Source organism: Colius striatus, chromosome 10, assembly GCF_028858725.1.
Source record: "Colius striatus isolate bColStr4 chromosome 10, bColStr4.1.hap1, whole genome shotgun sequence".
NCBI classification, from domain to species: Eukaryota; Metazoa; Chordata; class Aves; order Coliiformes; family Coliidae; genus Colius; species Colius striatus.
Window position 1 is genome coordinate 7,061,119 of NC_084768.1, and position 22,934 is coordinate 7,084,052.

A 22,934-nucleotide genomic window follows, 5' to 3' on the forward strand; every position below is an offset into this window, starting at 1 on the left:
GGTTCTGTATGAAATATGGCACTGAAATAGCAACAGCACTAAGGAAGCAACCCAAATTTTAAACCATTTAAAAATCAATCTTTGGTAACTCTCAGTCAGATTTTATCCAATGAGGGAATTTTTCTAAAATCTGACAAGTTTGTGGTTGTGAGACCGTATGCAATTCCAAAAAAAGTCCTAAGCTGCTTTAGCCCTGCTAAGTTTCTACAAATAGCTAGTAGGTAGGTGGAGAGAAAGTTCCCAGAAGCTCTTACTACAAGAATTTCTAATGAAAGTGTTTATTTGGAGTGAGGACACGGCAACAAAAATATTTTAAAACAGCAGCATGATCACACTGAATGTACTACAATTATTATGTCCAAGGAACCACCTAAATCTCAATGCTCCTTCTCCCTAGAGCAGTCTATAAATACGTGAGTTACTGAAACCTCAAGCACTAACTAGAATGTACTGTCTGATACAGAGACTGAAAATGCACCCATTATGGGCAACAGTTACAGGAAATGAGCATTTCGCACTTTTACTCTGCTTTAAAAGCAGGAGTTAAACTCAGCATTTTTAAATGGACTAAGTAACATTTATTTTTGCCTCTGCAGAAATTATTTCCATCTGTGCTGGCTGACATTCTGAGAGTGATAGAATTTTTAGGAGAGGTTTCCACCACATTACCACTGTTTGCCGCGCTCATTCAGATACATTTAGAGAAATATATTACAAGTTAATACATATCATTCCTCTCCCGAGCTTGTTTCTCACATAGATGGCAGGGGTGTATAGCTGCCAATACAAAGTTTTTTTGCAAGGAACAACTACTTGGATAAATTAAAACCTGTAGAACCTCAGTTCCCTCACTTTTCAATCCCAAAAACTTGATTTATGGAGAGAAAGATAGGAAGACTGTGACATAGCTTTAACTAGTACAGCAGATAGGCCACGTAGCTTCAGCACTCAGGAAAAAGTATTATCTGTCATCATAATGAAATAACTTAATCTATAATCAGTTTACTTCCTTTGGCAATCCAGATAAACTCTCAGCAGGGACTTTACAGCTAAGTATAGCTAGCTAGCTATATTAATCTTTAATGCTGCAATGAAGAACCAGTATTGTCAGTAAGACAAACCTGGAGCTTTGGCACAGTAGGATACAATCAGGAAAAAAAAAAAGGAGGGAAACGTTTGTAAAAAGAACAATCATCAATCTATGTTTATTTTATCACTGAATCTGTTAGTAGTGGTAGTGAAAGAGTTAAGATTCATACTTAAAACTGTTGTCCTCATTGTCACATACCTATTCCGTTTGAGGACAGACTACATCACTGTGCTGGTAGCATTTAAAGGTTTCCTTCACTTTCATGGGAGATGGAAGATATTTCATTGATGGTGGTGTTACTGAGGGGAAAGGAGAGGAATCAACCATTCCTCATGCAAAGATGGAGTCTGTGGCTAAAGACTTGTGGAATGAAGTACCACAGGTTTTTGGGCAGGTGTAACACATCTGTGTTAATCACACTATGAACACTCACTCAAACCTAATTTGAAGAACTGATGTTCATAAAATGTACAGGATTCCACTGTGCAATAAAGCTCTGCCTTGTTAGGTAGGTCAGACAGTTTCTAAAGCTAGTTGTTTTATTAAGAGCAGGGTAACTAAACTGGAGAAAGGTACTGGAGTATTAAGACTCCCAAGCTGTTCAGTCTCACACTTCTGTAACAATCTTGGTATTATCAAGACAGTAAAACATCTCTGACTCTCAAGGACAAGCTGAATTAAAGGAATAAAGTGATTCACGTTTCTAAAGCATACGGTATATATTTAACTATCCTGTGTAGACAAAGCTGCTACATTAGATTGGGTGTTTGCAAACCACATGACCTCACAAACGCTATCTTATCACATCACAGGTTCCTCACACTGACCACAACCACTTAAATCAGACTCTGCCAGCACAGAAGCTCTGTAACTTTCATACAAACTAGTAAAGCAACTACATTTTTAGCTGTCCAGGAGCTCTGCAAGAGCTTTACTTGTCGTGAGGGGAAAATCTGATGGTCTTTTGTCCAACTGTGCTTGCAAGATATAGTCAAAGAAAAGTGTATGATTTATTGTGCTATAAACTTCCACCACAAGTAAAAATGCCGACTTTGTAAATCTGAGGGCTAACATATTTCCTTTCAGGGACAACATTTCTTATCAAGTAAGAAAACATTTATAGAAGGTCACATAATTTTTAAGCATTTGTCTAGTGAAACAAACTATTAGAAGATGTTAATGTGATTCTAGTCAGTATTGAGACCCAAATGCAAAAGTTAATACAGTACTTGCAACAAACACTATCATTTTAGTGAGAGCTATGGAATGAAAACAACATTAAAAATTAACTGAAATATAACCCACAAATATTAGATGGTTTCATGAAAGCAAACAAAATGACAAATATACATCTGCCTATACTACATGGAAAGGAAATAGTACATTCCTTCTAGTAGAATGAGGAGAAAAATAGGTTGTCAAGAGCCTTAGTAGAATACTATTATACAGAACTATAGATTTCACAGGAAGAGTAGCAGGGCTTTTTGGACTTCTTGTTCTCTCCTTAGTTCTGATGAAAGAAATGTTACTTATTTCTGTTTCCAAGGTATCTAAATGCTGCTAAATCTGACCTTCTCTCATTTGCCCATATGATCTAATCCCACTGCTGGCCAGCACCCCATAAATACACCTTCAGAGAAAACAAAAGATTCTAGTAGGCTGAACCTGACCTAGTATCCTGTCTCTATTACACAAAGCTACATACAACTAATTGATAGCTTTAAAAGTTACTTAAAGAGTATCTCACACTGCAGTCATGACTGCAACACAGCAAAGGGACATCCAAACCAAGTAGTTGGACACCAAGAATAGCTAGATGAAGCTGAGTTATTTACTCTGCTTCTGAATGTAATCTAGTGATGCTTCAGATAGAGAACATTTGATTTGTTAAGCACTGAAATTGACTCAAAGGAAGCCTAGTAAGAAAATTAACAGAGGAAAGCAATAATGTTTCCTGCTGGTATTCCATTGTCAAGCCCTGATGCCATTACTGTAAAAGAAACAGGAGCAAGGAATGCTGCTAGAAGTGGCCAATCCATCTTGTGCTACTGCAGTGGGTCACAAGCAGCATCATAACTTTGAACTCATCCACAGCCAATGCAGGAGTCATCATTTAGCTGTTTCTTGTGATATTCCTTTATCTCCTCAGAAAACAGCCTGGACTAAACTCTGGTGGGGACCAAAACCACTCACTCATTTAAGATTATCAGTGAATAATTTAAAAAATAAAATAAAATAAAAAAAAAAAAAAAAAAAAAAAATAAAATGACAGAGAGAAGCAATTTGTCAGCTTTAAACACAGATACCTACCACACAAGTTTATGATACTGAAGATCAAAGTAACTGTTGATATGATTTAGCTTTTTCTCCAGGGTACTAAGAAGCATTGCATTTTATTTAGGTGTTGTACTACATTTGTTGCAATATATTTTTCTTGATCCTTCACACTGATGGCTACAGTTTACTTTCCCTTCTCCATTTTAGTTTCAGCAGTAAAAGCCTAGAAAGCTAATCCAAGTTGCAAAATGCATCCTTAATTCAGCCATATTACCAATTACTCCTTTAGTTATAACTTATGCATTATTTAACCTCAAAGTAATTACTTAAAGTGTCTTGAATTTTATTTGCGCAAGCAAAATCTTTTAAAAGCAGAGTATTTCATCTCCAACTTTTGTATCTCTCTTCATTAAGGCAATCTTAAAATGTTAGCTCACCAGGAGCAAGATCAGACCACAAGATAACAGCTATATCAGAATCTTACTGACTGCATTAGGTTCTTAAAACATAATATCAGATCCATTCCTAGACAAACTCTACATATGTGGGAATGGAAGACTAGTAAACCAGTGGTCACTACTTATTTGAATAGCTATCAAGTTTTCAGATGCTGAAAATGGGAAACACTTGTAAGAAAATCCCTGCTCCCTCGTCGCTTCTACATTGTCAATACACAATAATTTCATCATTGTAATTTCACTTAAAGTTACTTTTATAAAGCATTTTTAAAGCCTCAAAAAATATTCTGTCAGAATAACAATGCGCCAGTCACTTGTCATATTGTTCCTTTCCATCAGGCATGCTGAAATAGTGTTAACATGGACAGTCTACAGACCATTTTCCAACTGTTGGTACAGTGTGTCACACTAACATCAGGATTTTGTTTTTCATTCAAATACCAAAGCCACATGCATAAGATTTGGACATTGGAAAGCCATCTTTCTTATTCTCAAAATATTTAAAGTAATTATTTGTTTAAAGAATGTATCTTATTACAGAGGAACAGCTAGGAGAAAACTAGCTCCCTGTTCTCTGACATTAGTCAATAGCAGATACCTGGGAAATAACAGTAAGTAAACACGTAGTGGTACTTTCCCTGAATGTTCTGTCCAAACTCCAGCAAGCACCCCATTTTTCAGTCATACAGGTGACACCTGTCCTTCTCCAGGGACTTGTGGGTGTCTGGCCTGAATATAGGGTTTTTTTCTGACCTGTATTAACATGGATTTCAGAATGTGGAAGTATTTTTTACATAAAGGAATTTCATGTTTTAGATTTGCAAAAGTCATATCCTCTAGCGTTATTTTCAATACACAGCCAGTCTAAATTTGAAGGTCCTAATTTTTGCTCTGGAAGAGAAGTGGACAAATGTTATCTGTTTGGTGTTATCTAGACACTGAAAGTAGGTGAGTATGAATTAGCTGATCTTCCTCCTTAGGGTCACAAATTCCGTTGGCTGCTGAAGATGACTAGACAACAGCTACAACAGTATGAGAAGCAAAAGTAAAGGAACAAAGCAACAAGTCAGTTTATTTCAAAACTTGGTTTGCTTTAGTTTCTCCCCTGGTAACTTTGCATTTATTATGCTTTTTATTTATGCTTTTAGCATTAGTTCAGCCAAGTCCTACTTCAGTTAGTTGTTTTTTTTTTCCTCCTGCAAATGTCAAGAGATACAAGAAAGAAACATCTCAGTATCTCTCAAAACCGCTACTCAAATCTTAGACAAAAATGCAAATAAATTTCCAGAAACCACCTCTTCTCCTCCACAAGTCTCCTTGACTCTGTAGACATTGGGAATCTTTTATCTGGAAATCCTTTTTTAACCGAAGAAAACCGATCAAAAGCAAAAAGTGTAATATTGTAAGGTTATAAATACTATTTTGTCAAAAATGCCCACTAAATTGTCAAGAAGAAAAAAAAACCCACTAAGCTATGAGTATTCTTCAACTGTTTTCAAGGTAAAATCAACTACTGGATCCCTGAAGTCCAGGAAAATAGTGTTAAAAATGGATTTTAAAGAGTTATCTTCAACATCCATATTCCTGCTTTCTAAAGGAAAAAAAATTCACTAAGTGAAAGAAACACTGAGGTTCCATATATTGCTGCTCCTCTTCATGAAGCTGTCCCCTAATGCAGATGGCAAATACACAGTAGAATCACAGCCTCGTGGAATAATGCTCTGCAATCCCAACCTGTAGAGGCTACTTGCTTTTGCAGACTTGAATACATACGAGGCAGGATTTAGCTCTTAGTATGATAACTGTCTTAAGATTAAAACAAATGTACATTTCAAATAGTGTAGTAAGGCAAACTGAAATTTAACATCAAAACAAACTCATTAAAGCATTCAATGAGACACCAAAAAAATCAGCTAGCAACATGAAGAAAATGTCACTTGAAATACAATTTAAACTTAAGCACTTCAGTCTTAAATCACAAAGTCTGTAAGACTGGAAACCACTTGCTTTTGTCTCCAAAGGTGTCTTGTGGTCTGCCAGTATAGTTTGTGGGTAAGCATGTCAATTCTAATCTTTTGTACCATTCCTGTAATCTAGGTAACACATACAAGCCTTGCAACATCCAACAGGAAGCAGAGACAGCTGCTGTGTAATAAATGTAAAGTGACTGCATGTACAGAGAGGTAGTGTATGAAATACAGAACTTCACCAGTTTATAAATCATTTCATTCCATTCAGTTTTCATTAAAAGTAAAAAGTGACAACTGCAAAGAATCTCCTTTTTTCCCCAGTATGTGATTTCTGTGGAAATGAATAACTACCAGTTCAAGATTTACCTTAGTCAGTTTTCTTAAGCCTTCAATTTCACTTCATGGAAACTCATAACAGTCCCAATTTTCTATGTATTCCTTTCCACGTACAGTAAGTAACTCCTTTACTTCAGTACTATCTACTGAAGTGGGATCCTCTCTTGAATAGCAAAAATGTTTCACATGTTGATTAGACATGTGTCTAAGAAAAGGCAACTTCTATGAAGTACTAGCACTCCTTGTGCAGTCTGAGAGTACATAACCCACGGTACAAATCTTACAGTGCCTGTATCCCCATGCCATTTATGCTACATCAGTTCAAACTGGTTAACTGTAAGGTCAAGTGACAGCCCTGTGCTCACCAGACCTTAATTCTCTTGTGCCAAATACAGGGGAGGCAAGTTTGTGTACTTACTGACCAGAGTAACAAAGTTGCTTTACTGAAGCAATGAAAAAAGATTTTAAGTTAAAATGTTGCTAATGTAGAAGTAGTCAAGAGTACTGCAGAGGTAGCTTAAAGAATGGAAGGAAAATGCAGGAAGAAAAAGAAAATGCTAGGTGAAAAGAATTCAATTAATGAAAAGAATTAACAGCAATGGGACATGAATTTCTGAAAAGGCAAGCAGAAAGTCTAGTGCACATTAAAAACTCTGAAAGAAGTTTTACGTCATTGTTTCCTGTTTGTGACAATCCTCAACATTTCAGACTAGTTTCAGCCTTTGACATTAAAGCCATAAGGCATAAACATCCAAAAACTTTGTGCCCAAGAAACCAACTCAGCCAGTAAGGAGGAAAGGAAGTACAGCACTAATATGGCAATAAATACAAGTATTTTTTTCACAGGATTAGCTATTGGCTGACTAGAGATACTGCAGTCTAAGCGTCCTTTCATTGTGCACCAGCTGTTCTTCATATGTTGACAGATTGCGTAAAAGATTAAAGGATAACTGTCAGTAACTTTCTAGGAAATGAACATAAAAGCAACTGACATATTTACTAAAGTTAAAATGAAAAGTTAATAATGATTGATCTGCATGAATGTGAACTGTGGCTGCACTGAGGAATTTCAGTATGAATTCATCATTTTACACAGCAATACCAATTATGTTCAACATTTTTATTCTAACCTGTATTTGGTTACTCAAGTACTGTATGTGAGCGTATGATGATGTGCATACAGCAGAAGTCTACAACACAAGACTTGTTATAATGTTCTCAAAGATTCAGGTTTTTCTCTTTGCTCTCTTGAAGTGTTCATCAAATGCAAGTTTAAGCCCTACTGTGAAGTTGTCAAAGCTCAGCTTACCATGCTAAAGAGAAATCCACTGGTTAGGTATAGAAAGAATCAGAATCTGGCAGGTATCTTGTTAGAGCAAATAAAAAATCCGACATAGCAATTCAATTTACAGTTATTTTACTTTATTTGAAAGGGAAGAAAAAAAGCATAACCTTTTTCTACTTATTTTACTTTTTACATTTAATAGCAACATGCCTGATTGGTTTGAGTATCTGCAGTTTTACTCAGTAAAAACACAACTCGAGTTTACTACAAATAAGTCTTCTTAAAATATGATCTGAAAACTGACTGTAGCATTACTATTCCTAGAGTAATACAAGCAGATCAAACATATCCTTGAGGCTGCAAGCTGCACTCTGATTACAAAGGGCAATCAGTTGGGAGTTTCCAAAAGTATTATTTTAAACATTTCATTTAATCAACTGCAATTATATGTGGAGTGCTGACATCTAGCTGATTCATGTTAACACACTGGAACAGGCTAGAGAAATACCTGAAAACCAAGGATCAAACTTTCTTCCCCTACAAAGTCAAGAGGCATCACAGCAGCAGTCTGTTGGCACCTGTGCTGCAGTACATCCCCCCCATCCTCTACCTTTTAGCAGACAGGATTCAGCTTTAGACCCTGAGCAGTAATAGTGACCCTCTCTCTGTCATTCTCCAGTGTCCCTCACTGGTATTCAAGGTTTCCCTTGTCCCTGACTACTAGCTGGGCTTACAAACACTGATGGAACAGTAGACCTTTCACCAGAACTCTGATTAGGATGTATTGTGCTGTTTCCACATCTTGGTACCCTTGTCAAGTGATGGATCATATCACAGGATGGATTTAAACCATCTAGCTCTTTCAGGTTCCACTGATACAGGAACAGATGCATTCAGCTTGCTAGCCAAAGAGGTGAAAGAGTTCTTAACAGAAGTCCAGAATATTGACTTAGTTTGCAATTACTTATATTCAATATAGGATTTGTCCATTATTTTGTTCCATCCTTCAGATGGAGAACTCACATTTCATCTGACAGAAACTTCTGTGAAAATGCAGTACCGAAGCAAAAGAATTTAGTATGTGAAATCAACACTGAAGGTTATGTCAAGACATTTAATCTTGTTTTACACACTCCTATCCCATTCCCTGCTGTAAACTACAACTTTTGTATTAATTTATGTCCAGTTTGAAGTTACACGTAGACAGTAACCATGCAGCCACCAAGAACTCTTGTTCCTTTACCAGTGCCTTTTACATGTTAACCAATTGGGAGCCTGTGGTCACCATGTGACATACACCATCACTCTATCTTCAGGAAAATGAGTTTGCAAATTTGTAACGTTTCTTTCAACTTTTGCAGAAGTGGAATCAAAAAGCAAAGGATGCAGTCATTAAAGGATCTACACATGAAGATATTTCAGTGTAGCCCTAAAAACACCAATTTACTTAATTGGTATTGACTAAATTATACCAATGTTAACATTTAGCAGTTGAGGGCAAACATTTTTGTCATTTTATTCAGATTTTGCTGTTTCAGAAAACACTGCAGGCAAAGTTCTTTACTTAGCAGCCATGTTCATCCAAGACTTTAATAGTTATTAGCAGTAACTATATCTATAAATACTACATATATTTCAGACTAACCTTACATTATCTCAAAATCAGCCCAGTGGCTTATAATCAAAATAAAAGCTTGTGCATTAAATATTACTTTCCCTCCAAAGTTTTTAAATAAAAACTGGACAAACAGACATGTAATGGTGGTGGGGGGAGAGTCACCAGTAAACAAGGGCTTGCAGGCTCTAAGAAACACTGTGTATTGAAGCCTTCAGAAATGCTGCCAATATAGAACATATCTACTACATAGAAAGTTTCTTCCTACTCTTTCAATCTATCCTAGAATAAGATATGTTGCTTCTATAGTGTTCATTTAGTTTAGAAGTTAAAAATTAAGTGACAAAGTAGCACATATCTGGAAGAGGACTGCTCTTCTATATGGAATGGCTCAAATTCTGCTATTGTTGAAGTTCATATTCTCCCTAGCTGATATTTTCTTTCAGTCTAATTGAAATAAGGCAGATTTCTCTAAACTTCACTGTTTAGATATCACTGATATTACTCAGAATTACCATCATTCTGTGAGCTTACAAACCTCACCTTCATTTCAATTTGCTCACATTAATTTATACACATTAAACACATACACAATTGTATGCCTTGGTGACAACTGAGTTGTTCAGCCAGGCATATGACAAATGCTTGTGCAGAGAAAATTAGGCAACAGCTTTCCAACAGTAATTCTACCTCTGTGACATAGGAGTGGTTTCTTACCTTTTAAGCTTACACTGCACAAAGGAAAAAGTCAGTAGAGCACCTTATTTGTTCATAATGCAGAATATGCAAAGTATCTGACTTTCTGGGATTCTACAAGTGACTTTCTCTTAAGGAACAAAGCCAGACAGTTACAGTCCTTTAATGGAAAAAGCCTGGTTATTGATCTTTAAATTTGTTTTTAAGTGAGCTTAATGATTGGTAAAGGTGCTGGCCGTAGAGACTATCCTCAATCTATAGTGTATACAGCATTCCAGATCCTCTACTATGTTATAGCTCTCAAGGGACTGGTCCTAAAAGGTTGAATACAGTAAGACTATTATGAAAACACTATCTACACTTCAATACTTTTTAACCGAAGCAAAAAGGCAAGAAACAAGTAATTAGGTTGCATTGCTCTATACTACTATTGTAAGCAACACTACCAAAGCTGTGTATTAGTAGGAATTCAGAAACAAAAGCCAATTACAAGGCAAAGATGACTGGGCATTTTGCACACAGTGTACTATTAGGTAAAGACATTTCTTCACAATGTGGGATGAACAGAAATGAGCCCCTGAGCACAGTAGTTACATAAGCCATTTTGGTTTCTGGACCTTCTGATCTTCTAACTAACAGAAAGTTACTACAGCTATTAGAGCAAGGAAGTTTGAAGACAGTAATTTCATAGGTTGAAGGTTTTGGCAGTTTAAAACTTAAAAATCTGTTAACTGATATTAAGCAAGCATCCTTTTTCTTTTTAAGCAATCTCACTATACTACCACATAAAATCCATCCTCACAGCAGCAACAACTGAAAAAAAAAATCTACACATGGTCTCTTCTACTTGAACAAAGGCAGTTTAGTTTATCTTTAAGAGCTGTAGTAAATAACAACATGAAGGGGCTTATTTTCATGCACACAGTTCCAAATGCAGGAGATGCAACACAGTAAAATACCATCAACTCATGAAATTAAGGAAAAAAGAGTTTGCTGACCTCATTTAATGTCAGATCACATAACTAAGCAATTTGTTGTTCTCTTACATCCCAGGATAAGGGCAAGATTATGTACAGGAGTTAGTTTTACTGCATTAATTTAAAATAATGTATGTTGGCAAAATGAGGTACTGAAGGTGTAGTAATAGACAAACAAAGGCTACTACAAGCGAAAGATAGAACAAAGGGTGCAAGTAATCAGAGAGAGTTGTATTTTATCACCTACCTCATGATTTAGTTCAGCTATCTGATCTTTCAGCTCTCTGATGTACTGGTTAGAATCAGATTTATTTAGTTGTCCTTGAATTTTTCCTTCTTCTTTCTGTTTTGGTTAAAAAAAGAATGGTTTTCAAATTATTCACGGATATACTACCTTAACAATCATACTTAACTGTATGCACATTTTTGTCACAAACAGAAGCTATTCACAGACATTATCCAGCACCTTTAATCTGGCTGAAGTTACAGCAGGTATCTAGGGGTGTCAGTAGTTCAGACCACGCCAACTCCCTCAAAACTAAGCAAAGAATAGGCAGGATTCTACGGAGAACCATGAGGAATTAACGAACTTCACAGGTGGAATTCACCCCCAATGCATGTGTACGCAATCTAGTGAAGCATACCCACAGAACACTATCAATATATGAACATATCTTAGTGTGTCCTCTGGCACAAATGCTCCAAGAGGTACAAAGAAAAATTGGCAAGTAAAAGAAGTCAGCAATGAAGAAGAATGTGATATTTCCCTCATTTTTCAACCAAAGGCAGCTCCTACGTTTCGAGATGTTCAAGGTGTTATTTGCACTTGAATGTCTGCAATACTAGCTTCCAGCTTGTCTCTGAAGAGAATCCTTAATGTGACTGAACCAAACTTTGCAGATCTGACAAATAACTATCCTTAATGCAGAAGGTGGCCCATACCTTCATTTGCTACTAGTAAGTCAAGAGCTGCATTTATTGGGGGAGGGAAAGAGTTATTTGTTTGATTTTTTTCCCAGAGAAGAAAAATTCTGAAGCAGTCACCTGCTTGAAAGGACAGAAGAACCTTGGTTTTATAGAAATCTTGAACTTGACTGTAAATCTCATACAACCAATATATTACAGAAACACAAGAATAAGGGAATATCTGGGTTTTTTTAGTCATAGTTCATTTTACTGAAGTTTTAATTATACTCAAAGAAAATAAACAGGTAATTTCAGCAACAGACAATTTCAAAGTCATTTGCAAGGAGGACTGAAATACCTTTTAGAATGAAAGGTGTTAACTGTTCCTCAAATTACAAGACAAAAAAGCTTTAATGGAGAGATTCTTTTAAAACATCCCTCTGAAATCAGGACAGAACACATACCAGGACATAAGGGGGAGGCACAAACCCTTTTGCTGAATGAACAACTCTGAGCACAGTCAGTGTTGGAAATGTCAAAGCAATTTCTCTAATTTTAGATTTTGTTTTTCTTGCAGCAAGGTGTGCATTACAATATTACTCAAATAAACACACCTCAGTTTGGTTATACTCACTATTAATTCACAGAATCTGCAACATGGGAGGCACAAGATCTTTTAATGCATAATTCCATATTGTACTTAGTTTCCAAGGCAACCTATGGCTCAAATTCACAAAATATATTCATATTAACTTTACTAATAGTTTCGGTTCTAAAGAGGTTAAAAAACCCCTCCACAAACCTATTATCTCTCTTTACAAGGATGACTATGGGTAGTGGCAAAATAAAAAAAGCAGCAACATAACCTGCAGACTACAAATAATGCTGCTTACACCTTTATGTAAAAGCTTCATTGCTGTCAGAAACTAACATTCCAGACAATGAAAATCACAGAATCTTAAGGGTTGGAAGGGACCTCGAAAGCTCATCCAGTCCAGCCCTCCTGCCAGAGCAGGACCACTTAGAGTAGGTCACAGAGGAACTCGTCCAGGTGGGGTTCCAATGTCTCCAGAGGAGATTCAACAATCCATCTGGGCAGCCTGTTCCAGTGCTCCCTCACCCTCACAATGAAGAAATTCTTCCTGGTACTTCTTTGGAACCGCTTGTGTTCCAGTTTATACCAGGAATACATGGGAGAAATGCTTGCCTAAGTCCTTTCCCTCTGTTTGAAACCCTGACTTTTCCATTTCAGCCCCTTGTTCATATATGAACTCCAAATCACTACATAAATCATACACTATAGTATCAAAAATCAAGAGTAAAGCAAAGTTTTACCATAAATATAAGACAGGTGCCATAGTCCTTTTGAAATGAAAGTACAAAAGAACAGCTGCACTTGTATTCAAACTATGTGCACAAGAGGACATGCAACAGGCATTCCCAAGTTAAGCCAGTATAAACTTACAGCAGAAGCAGCAACATTTACTAGCTTGTGTTTGACACTGCATAAAGAGCTGAATGCTGCTAGTGTATACCATATTGGGAGTTATACACTTTCATTAAGTGATTTTATTATTATTTTGTATTCCATAAATAACACTGTAAAGTGAATGCAGATGGGATAGAATAATTTGACCTGTACATTTGCTCATGGAAGAACAGACTCCAGCTCCAGTTAGTCAGAGCTGTATGTAGGGTGTAAGCCTGGCTTGCAAGATCCTCCTTATTAGTGAAGGGCAAATAAGTTTCAGTTTTCCTTTCAGAACTACAGATTTTGTAGAGTTGACAATTTACAAAAATATATTTAGCACAAAAAAGGAATCCTGCTGTGTCATTTTCTACAAACACATTTTTTCAAAGAAAAGTCATGCTGTAACTTCCTCTTGCAACACTGAAAACACTAGAGGTCAGAAGCTGATCCTTTTAACTGTCTGCAACAGAAACCAGACACTTCTAGCTAACTAACCCGTGTTCTGTAAGCTATAAAGTCCGTCTACAGTGGGTACATTGGAAGGATGACATAATAGAAATGTTAGAAGCTGTTCATCTCTGAGCAACAAAAATATACTCTACTTAAAAAAAAATACCTAAGTGTTTTTAAAAAGACAGCCACGCAGGTGCAGTAGCAAACAACGGCAAAACATGTAGAGGCCAGCCTAAAGAATTTAAAAATATTTCAGTGCTAATCAAAATCATCTAATTTAGGGATTAAATAGTAGGCAGGTGAGACATTACGTATTTAAAAAGAACCAAAACATTTCTTTTATAAAATGTAGCTTTATCTTTCAGATTATGATCTTTAAGTTACCCAACACTTTTTTTTTTTTCAACTGTGAGAAGAGATTGGTATTTCTCAACAGTGCAGACACTTGTTTCATACAAGTACAAAATCTTACTCGGCGCTGCAAAATTGTTTCTCTTTTCCTATTTGCATCAAGCTCAGATTACATTCTAGCAATTTCCAGCTGCTGACGAGTGTTTGTTAATCAAAGACAAATTTTAATGTGTGCAACTTAAATACAGAAGTAATATTCTTTAATACTAGTTTTTCATTAGGGCTGTTTGACTGAAGTAAAAAATTATTGGCAGGAAACACTTCAACATGGCAGTTCCTTTTAACATGACAAAGTAATAGTAAAAGCTTTCTCTACTATCTCCTGGTATCTGTCATAAAGACACAATACTTACTCCCCAAAATTCTGTAGTTCTAAATTTGCTTCTAAACCTACTCTAGATTGTATGACACATTATCTACTACTTACTGGTTATCATCAAAACCTATTTTTTACTGGTTTTATCAAGTGATCTTAATATCATCCTACAGTCTTTTAGTGGTGTTGTCAGTATGTGTGCATCTTGAGATAACAAAAACCTCCACCATTGCAAAAAAACCCCTATATTCCACCCCATGAAGGTCAGATTCCCACATGGTCATCATAATTCTGAGATAACACTAGATTAGTGCCAAAGCACAGCTACATGCCACTGTGTGGTTGGTGAAAGCTCCAGAAACAGTAATTATACTCATGCTCCAATACCTATCAACATACATGGAAACTGTCCATGTTCATATTTCATTTAGTAGCTTAATTAAGAAACCCTGAGTAACTTCGGCTTGGATTTCTTTTTTTCCAAATACAATATCATATTAAATAAATATAATTTTTAATTCTTGAGACTGATCTAATCATGAGGCAACTGAGACATCAGAGTAATCATTCGTTCTTGGTTCAGAATCTGAATTAAACTTGCACAGGAAATAGAGGGATGGGGAATTAGCTAGCTTGCAAGGGCATGACAGTGGGACAGAAACTAATAAGTGAAAACACAACAGCTACTGAATGCAAATAAAACAAGGGTAAAGATTCTTGCAGATTTCATCTTTAGCCCACTATTTGCAGGGTATGGCTGTTGCATTTATTCAGTTAGTTGATGCACTGCAGGGCAACTGAAAATAATATCTGAAGATAATGAAGATAACATAATCTTCCAGAAATAACTACTAGCCCTCTATCCATTTGCTTCTCTGGAGATCTGTTATTTCCATTCTTCCTGCTCTACTGCTGTCACCCTTCATATTTTGCTTCCAGGTATCATAACCCTTTAAAGAAGAGACTCATTAATGTTTCCTCCTAAGGGTCCAACATTCTATGTTGAAAACACTTCTAGGCAGGAAGAAATCAGTCTTGTATGGATTAAGTTCTGTTTGGCTTCAGACACCTTAGCCTAAGAACCAGATATGGCAGACAGAGGCTCAACTACTGAGATCAAAAGATAACTTGAGTTAGCAAACAGAGGGCTCCTTGCCCAAAGGACAGAAGCCTGCACTCTCCATGGTCCAACCCCAGCAGCCAGTGAGGTTGCAGCCCATATTCAAGACATTCTTTATATCCTTCTTCCTTCTTTGCTGTCAATCCTGATATTATTATTATTATTGCCAGCTTCTTGCCTGAAGTGTTGAGCCATGCAGGTGTACTGGAAAACACATGTTGTTAGGATGGATTGATTTGGTAAGTTTTCCACAGCTAAAACAATTTCATCTCAACTCTCTTAATGGTAAGGACACTCAAGGGCAAAGGATGCAAAACCTGTAAAACAGAAAAGAAATTGGGTGCTGACTGCCCTTGCTCAAGGCCCTTCTACATTCTGAATCTGATTTTAACTTTTGATTTTTTAAAAATACCTAGAAGCTAAGGGTTTCTGTTTTCATTAAATTACATATTCACATGTTCTGGCTGCAAACAGAACCGACTATTTCAGTTGGAAGGGACCTAAACCAAAGATCTAGTGCAACCGCCTGACCAATTCAGTGCTGACCAAAAGTTAAAGCATATTATTAAGGGCATTGTCCAAATGCCACAACAGGCATTTGACAGGCTTCAGGCACTGGCCACCTCGCTAGGACGCCTAGTGCAGTGTTTGACCGTCTTTCTTGGTACAGAAATGCTTCCTAATGTCCAGTCTGAACCTTCCCTGACAGAGCTTTGAACCATTCACATGTGTCCTATCACAGGACACCAGCGAGATCAGCACCACCCTCTCCATTTGCTCTCTACAGCTTCCTGAGGAGACAAATGGAGTTGTCCCTCAGCCTCCTTTTCTCCAAACAAGTCAAAAGGCCTTAGCTGCTCCTTATAGGGCTTTCCTTCCAACCCTTTCACCAGCAGCTGTGTTGCCCTCTCCCAGACACATTCAAAGACCTTCACATCTTTCTAAAATTGAGAGGCCCAGAAATGCACACAGGTGAGGCCACGCTGACAGTTACTAGACAGTCCCACTCACATAGAAAAAGTCAATTGCTTTCATGTAGCTTAATTTCAATATATCAATGCTTATGATTGTAGCATTTACTTCAATAGTAACATTCAAAAGTGAATGTTTAGACTCCACTTAAAATTTAAAAGTCTTTAAGGTGTGAACATCACACTTTTTAAATGGAGACAGCATAAAGCAATTCGTAATTACTCCAATTTCATAGAACCACAGAATGGTAGTGGTTGGAAGGTACCTCTGAAGATCACCTAGTCCAAACCCCCCCTGCTAAAGCAGGTCCACCTAGATCAGGCCACACAGGAACGCCACAGCCTCCCTGGGCAGCCTGTGCCAGTGCTCCATCACCCTCAAAGTGAAAGAATTTTTCCTTATGTCTAAATCAAACTTTCTGTGTTACAGCTTCACCCCATCATCCTTTGTCCTGTCACTCGATACCATAGAAAAAAAGTGATGTCCCAACCTCCTGACAACCACCATTTAGATATTTGTTAATATTAATGAGATCCCCCTAGTCTCATCTTATCTAGACTAAATAGTCCCAGTTCCTGCATCCTTTCATAAGGAAGAAGCATAAGGAACATACTCCAGTCCCCTGATCATCTTGGTGGCCCTCTGCTGGACTCTCTCAAGAAGTTCTCTGTCCCTCTTGAGTTGGGGAGCACAAGACTCCAGATGAGGCCTCACCAGAGTAGAGAGGGAGCAGAACCTCCCTTGACCTGCTGGCCACACTCTTCTTGATGCATCCCAGGATGCCATTGGCCGCCTTGGCCACGAAGGCACATAGCTGGATCATGGTTAGTCTTTAATCAACCAGCACTCCCAGGTCTCTACTCTGCAGAGCTGTTCTCCAGCAGGTCAATCCCCAGCCTGTACTGGTGCATGGGGTTGTTCCTCCCCAGATGCAGGACTCTGCACTTGTCCTTGTTGAACCTCATGGGGTTCCTCTCTGCCCAACTCTCAAGTTGGTCAAGATCCCTCTAAATGGCAGCACAGCCACAGTCAGCATAGGACTAGGATGCACAGCTGGCAATACCAGGGTGCAGGGACAGACTGCTTCAAAGAATGCTGGTCTTAAATACCTGAAACCATTACTGTATTGTGCCCTCCCAAAATCAAGTATAATGGTCATGATAAAACTAAGTGTAAACAAAAAAGCAATCAATCCATCTCTGGAAACTACTTGGAATACTGGAGGCCTTAAATCTGCTTTTGCTGCTTGACCAAGGTCCAAGATACAGAAGACCAATGTCATCAGTTGCAAATGTTTCATGCCAAGATGAGCACAAGCACAAAGTTTTCAAAAACACTGTTGATGATCACATCAGATTAGGAAGAGAAATGCACATCAACAAGAAAATAAGCCATTTAAAGTAATAAGAAAGTATCTAGGGTTGTTTTCTCTCCAATAACCGGAAACTTAACAACTCAGAAACTCAAACCTAATAATTTTACAGGCAGCCAAAATCCAGGGTCACCAGACAGTTGCTGTTACTCAGATAACAGTGTTTCATCTTTACTAGAAATGTCTAGAGGCTAGGACATTTCCTTAACACCCTTAGTTTGATCTTTTCTGACTTAAAAATATTTACTTGGTAACAATCTGCCTCAGCTTCTTTTCAGGGGATGCTTTTAAATTCTTACTCTGCAGCAAAAGTCACTGCATTAAAAATGTAAATGAAGTTTATTCAGAAGGGTAAATGTGGTAACTAGTGTCCTTTCAGTGACTTTACAGTGACTCATTCTAGACTTTCAAAAAACACATCACTAACATCACACATCACTACTGATAAAAGTAAAAAAAGTTTCCTGTAATTTGAAAAGATGGAAACAATTTCTTTACTCAACAGTCAGTACTTGGAAAAGTTATTAAACAGAGGTCATAGAAAGGCTTCATTCTAACAAAATAGTGCTAAAAGTTTACACTGTGAGGGAGAGAACTAGCACAATCATAGATTTCCTTTACAGTTGGTCTCAAAGCAGCTTTGACATGGTTAAAGATAGGGTAAATGTGACAACGTTCTCTGAATCTACCAGGAAACACATTAGGAGGAAGTGATGCTTCCCCCTGTCCAGATCAACCTAACAAAGGCAAGAATGAATCCTTGTAGACAGTTTTGCTATAAGATTACTGAGACCTATAAAGAGTTTTCTATATTACAAGTGTACTTGATACCTCCTCAACCCAAATCAACCACAGATAATTTTAACAGGATGCTACAAGTAACCAGCCTGAACAGAAATGGAGACAGAGGGATTAAACTGCAGAGACTGCAGCTGCTCCAGCTCTGCTTCTTCAGTCTGCCTAGTGCTCCTTACTGTAGCCAACTGATAGGCTCTAGCTTGTAACCGATTTGACCTTGCCTGATTTCCTATGAAGCCTCATTTTCTCTCATTTAGACTGCCTTTCATTCAACTACTGCAGGGAAAGTTGGTTTGGGTTTTGGGGGTTTGTTTTTGTTTAAGATTTAGTTGTTTTGTTTTAAATAAGAAAACCCAAACCACCACCAATGGACCAACAGGAATGCCTATATGCAATCAGAACAAACACTTGCTATTAGTCAGAAGAGTAGTGAAGCTTAGTAGACTTTTTGTAGCAGCTTTAGAAAAGCACACACAAAGTAGGGTTTTAAAGTCTCATACAAAGAAATTAAAAGCATTTTCTTGTGACAGTTTGAAGTTATCAAAACAGTTTAGCTGAAAAAAAGACAGACTAATTCAGAGATAACAGACCTGAGGTTTTGCTGATTGACTACAGACATAGAGGGAGACAACAGCTATTCCTTAGCCCTGGCTCTCAAGTTTTTACAAAATAGTTCAGACAGGGAATGTAGCTTGGCCAAAAAATGTCATTTTGTTATAGGATGTGAACCTCTAACCTTTGTGAGAAAGTAGAACATATCACATTAAAGAGAACAGCTTCTCCCCAGTGTGGAGGCACAAAGAATAGCAGCCTAGTCATCCAAAAATCTATCCCTATTTGTTCAAGAATTTGTTCAATCATCCTGCTCAAAGCCCAAAAGCCTGCTTCCAAGTCATGTTTGCTTCCCAAGGCTTTTATAAGCTGAACTGGCAAGAAAGAGAAAAATAATGAGAGAATAGAGGAGATCTGTCATCCTCAGCTCAAGAGAGACTCAAGAGGGGCCAGTGCGGGGCTATCAAGATCATCAGGGGACTGGAGTATCTTCCTTTTGAGGAAAGGCTGGGGGACTTGAGGCTGTTTGGTCTGTAGAAGAGGAGGCTGAGGGGAGACCTCATCAACACTTACAAATTCCTAAAAGGTGGATGTCAGGAGGTTGGGGCATCACTTTTTTCTGTTATATCCATTGACAGGACATGGGGTGATGGAAAGGTGCTGGGACACAAAAAGTTCCATTTAAACATATGGCAAAACTATTTTACTGTTGAGGTGAGGGAGCCCTGGCCCAGGCTGCCCAGGGAGGATGTGGAGGTTCCTTCTCGGGAGGTTTCCAAACCCACCCTGGACACATTCCTGTGTGATCTGATCTAGGTGAACCTGCCTCTGCAGGGGGGTTGGACTAGATGATCTCTAAAGGTCCCTTCCAACCCTACCACTCTGTGATTCTTTGAAAGTAACGGCTGACAAAGTAAACTTTTGTTTTGTGACTTCTGGGGCTTACATATATGCAACAAGTTAAACTTCAGTTACACTTGAATTTTGTGGTATTTTTGCTAAGGAACAACTCATATATTTCTTTTGTTTAAGAATACCCATCATGTATTGGATCACTCCTTGCACAAAAGTTTAAAAGCTTAGCATCAAGAGCTGAATGCCTGACAACACAAGGTGACATTCAAAATACATAAAAAATTGCTTCTTAACATCATAATAAACTGATATCTTGCTTCACAATTAGATCCACTACTAAATGATAAGAGTTCTATCTCCTTCTCCCTTTCTGACATTATTACTAATCAAAACTGAGTGACCCAGAAACTGTGATTTAAATCTGGCATTTGTGTGTAACGTCAGAACAGTTCTTCTGTGGGAGTAGTGATACTTTGCGTTAAAAATTTAACAGTGCCTTGCACCTACACCTACACAAACATTTAAAAGATAACAGCACAATTTAGGTTAAGCATTGCTATGGACCATGTGGACCTTGCACTGAATCCCTAGAGCTTCTTAGAAAAGCACCATCCCCCTTCAGAAGAAGGAAGGTTATGTGGTAAGTTAACTTCCTCCCTTCATCTTTATCAGTTTTGAAACAATATGACAAGCAGACCTATTTGTTATGTTCAGTGCTGAAAGCACAATTACTTTGAGGCAGACATCCACACTCCAAGGCTGGAGAAAAGTATTTACGCTACTAAATATCACATTGCAAGTACAGGTTAAAGACCTTCTGTTTCCCACATCAGGACACAGCAGTTGCAGCGACACACTGAATGGAAGAGAATGACAGGCAGCTCTTTCTCCAATAGGAAAAAGTTACATAAATTTTCAATTTCCTTAAAAAGTACCTTTTGTTTAAGTTCTTTTATCGGTTGCATGTTTTAGAGTTTACAAGCTTTGGGGGTTTAGGTCAACTCTTGGGGTTTTTTTGTGCAGGTGTTTTGGAGGCCTTTGAGCATGAGTACACAAAAGGGAAGTTTTGATTGTAAGTTTCATATTTGCTGGCAAAACACACCGGTCAAAAAAACCCACAACTATTTGCTTAAAGAACCTTACAGGGAAAAAAAAATCTGTCACAGTCCAATAAAAGCATTTTGAATCACATCCAGAGTGCCAAAAATAAGTAAATTGTGATTAGAGAAACTTACTTCTACTAACTCACTTTTGTTTCAAATGTCTTTATACGGTTAGCACTCAAAATCTGTATTTCACAACTGAAGAAGTTGTATTTCAGGTTAGTCCGAGTTTGAAATCAATAGTTCACCAAAAGTCTAACAGGGCAAACTCATTAAATTACAAACTTGAACCCCAGTCACAGAATGACTTCATACTTCAAACTACAAACAAAGCACACCCATTCTCATTTGTGCAGAAGATCATGAATCTTGCTAAGAGACTATAGACCAAGAAATCATTAACAGGTGCTCATCTAAGAACACCAAAAAGACAAGAACTTGGAATGCACTTAAATAAGACCATCTAGAATATGACAAAGCCATAAAAACATAACTAAAGATTGCATTATGCAAAGTAGTAATTGCAAAAAGGAAGGAGAGATGATGTAGAGATGATGTGGATAAACAACCAACCATGAGACAGTGCAATATTATGACAAAACTGGGAGAGTCTCATCTCTGAAGGTATTAGCCTAAGTCATGAAAGAGATTACCTTCCTGTATTTCTTTGCCTGTCTCATGACAAGATATAAAAATCTGCATGCAGCTCTGGTGCTCATAGCTTAAGCAGAAATATGGAAAGGGGATAGGAGAGAGCTAGAAAATGATTGAGCATTTGATCAGTCAAACAACAGAAAGCCCAGTCAGATGTATTTACATTAAAAAATATACACAACTCCAATTGGGTAACAGCTATTGGAATAATCAGCTGATCACTATTTGATTCATTTCTTCATTTCCTAAAATCAAGAGCAGAATACTTTTTGGGAGACTCATATCAGCCAAACAATGGAAGCATGATGGTATTTAATGTCTGTGCTCAGGTAAAAATAATGCAAAATGAAGTAACCTTTAAACTCCCTTCCTACCTTTTTTTTGGTTTTTTTTTTTAAGTAAAATGCTAACAGGAGTAGAAGGCTGACCTAAACTCAGCTACTCTCTTGTTATCTTACTGGATGAGAAATGATTCATATGCAATGCTCACTGTACTTATCTATGTACTGATCATAGCATTATCTAATAATTTCAGGACTAAAAGAAATTATTGCTTTATCTTTTAATAAGTTTAGTGCCTGCTTCACTAAAGGAAAAATATTCAAAGTGAATAATCCTTATATAAGCTCCACTGAATTTATTTGTACATTCCATGCATAGTGAGATTAAAAGATGCAAGTAGTTGAGAAACCACAGGGAAAAGAAGACTGACACAATACAGCAAAATCATCACCTTGAAGAAAAGATTTCAGAGGAAAGACAGACATTAGCAATACCAGTTTAAAGGAAAAAAGAAGAGAGAAACTAGCTTGTAATTTGGTAATAACCACCAGAAAGCCTTTGCAGATAGGGGCAGCAGAATTCAGACAGGGTAACAGTATATGAATATAGGAAGAACAGACTACAGTAAGATATAATTTCTCAAAGCCAAGAAAATGTAAAGAACAGTCACTTCTATTTCTCTCATCAAGGGAGCATGAGTTCTTGGGACAGTGAAAGCTTCAAAAAGAACTAAAAGTATAAGGAACAATACAGACACCAAAGGATTCAACTTCAGATCCTACTGTGACATGACAGCAGTAAATAACATTCCTGGTTTACATAACGGAGTAATGGTTTACATAAGGGAGTAAGAGTTTTACAACAAATCCTTTGATACTGGTCATAGCAGAAGAGCAAGCACAGAAAAGAACGGTTGCTGGAATCAAAATGTGTGCTCTTCTTTTCTACAGGTGATGTTTTCAATC

General features: G+C 37.4%; 1 protein-coding gene across 6 annotated transcripts in view; it reads right to left on the bottom strand.

Annotated features, from left to right (window-relative positions):
- EVI5 (ecotropic viral integration site 5) overlaps window positions 1–22,934 on the bottom strand; it is a 76,394-nt gene that overhangs the window by 11,119 nt on the left and 42,341 nt on the right. For all 6 annotated transcript variants that reach the window (XM_062004163.1, XM_062004160.1, XM_062004161.1 and 3 more), the window contains one exon: window positions 10,952–11,047. In XM_062004163.1, coding sequence (XP_061860147.1) covers window positions 10,952–11,047 — 96 coding nt within the window. The remainder of the gene's footprint in view (window positions 1–10,951; window positions 11,048–22,934) is intronic.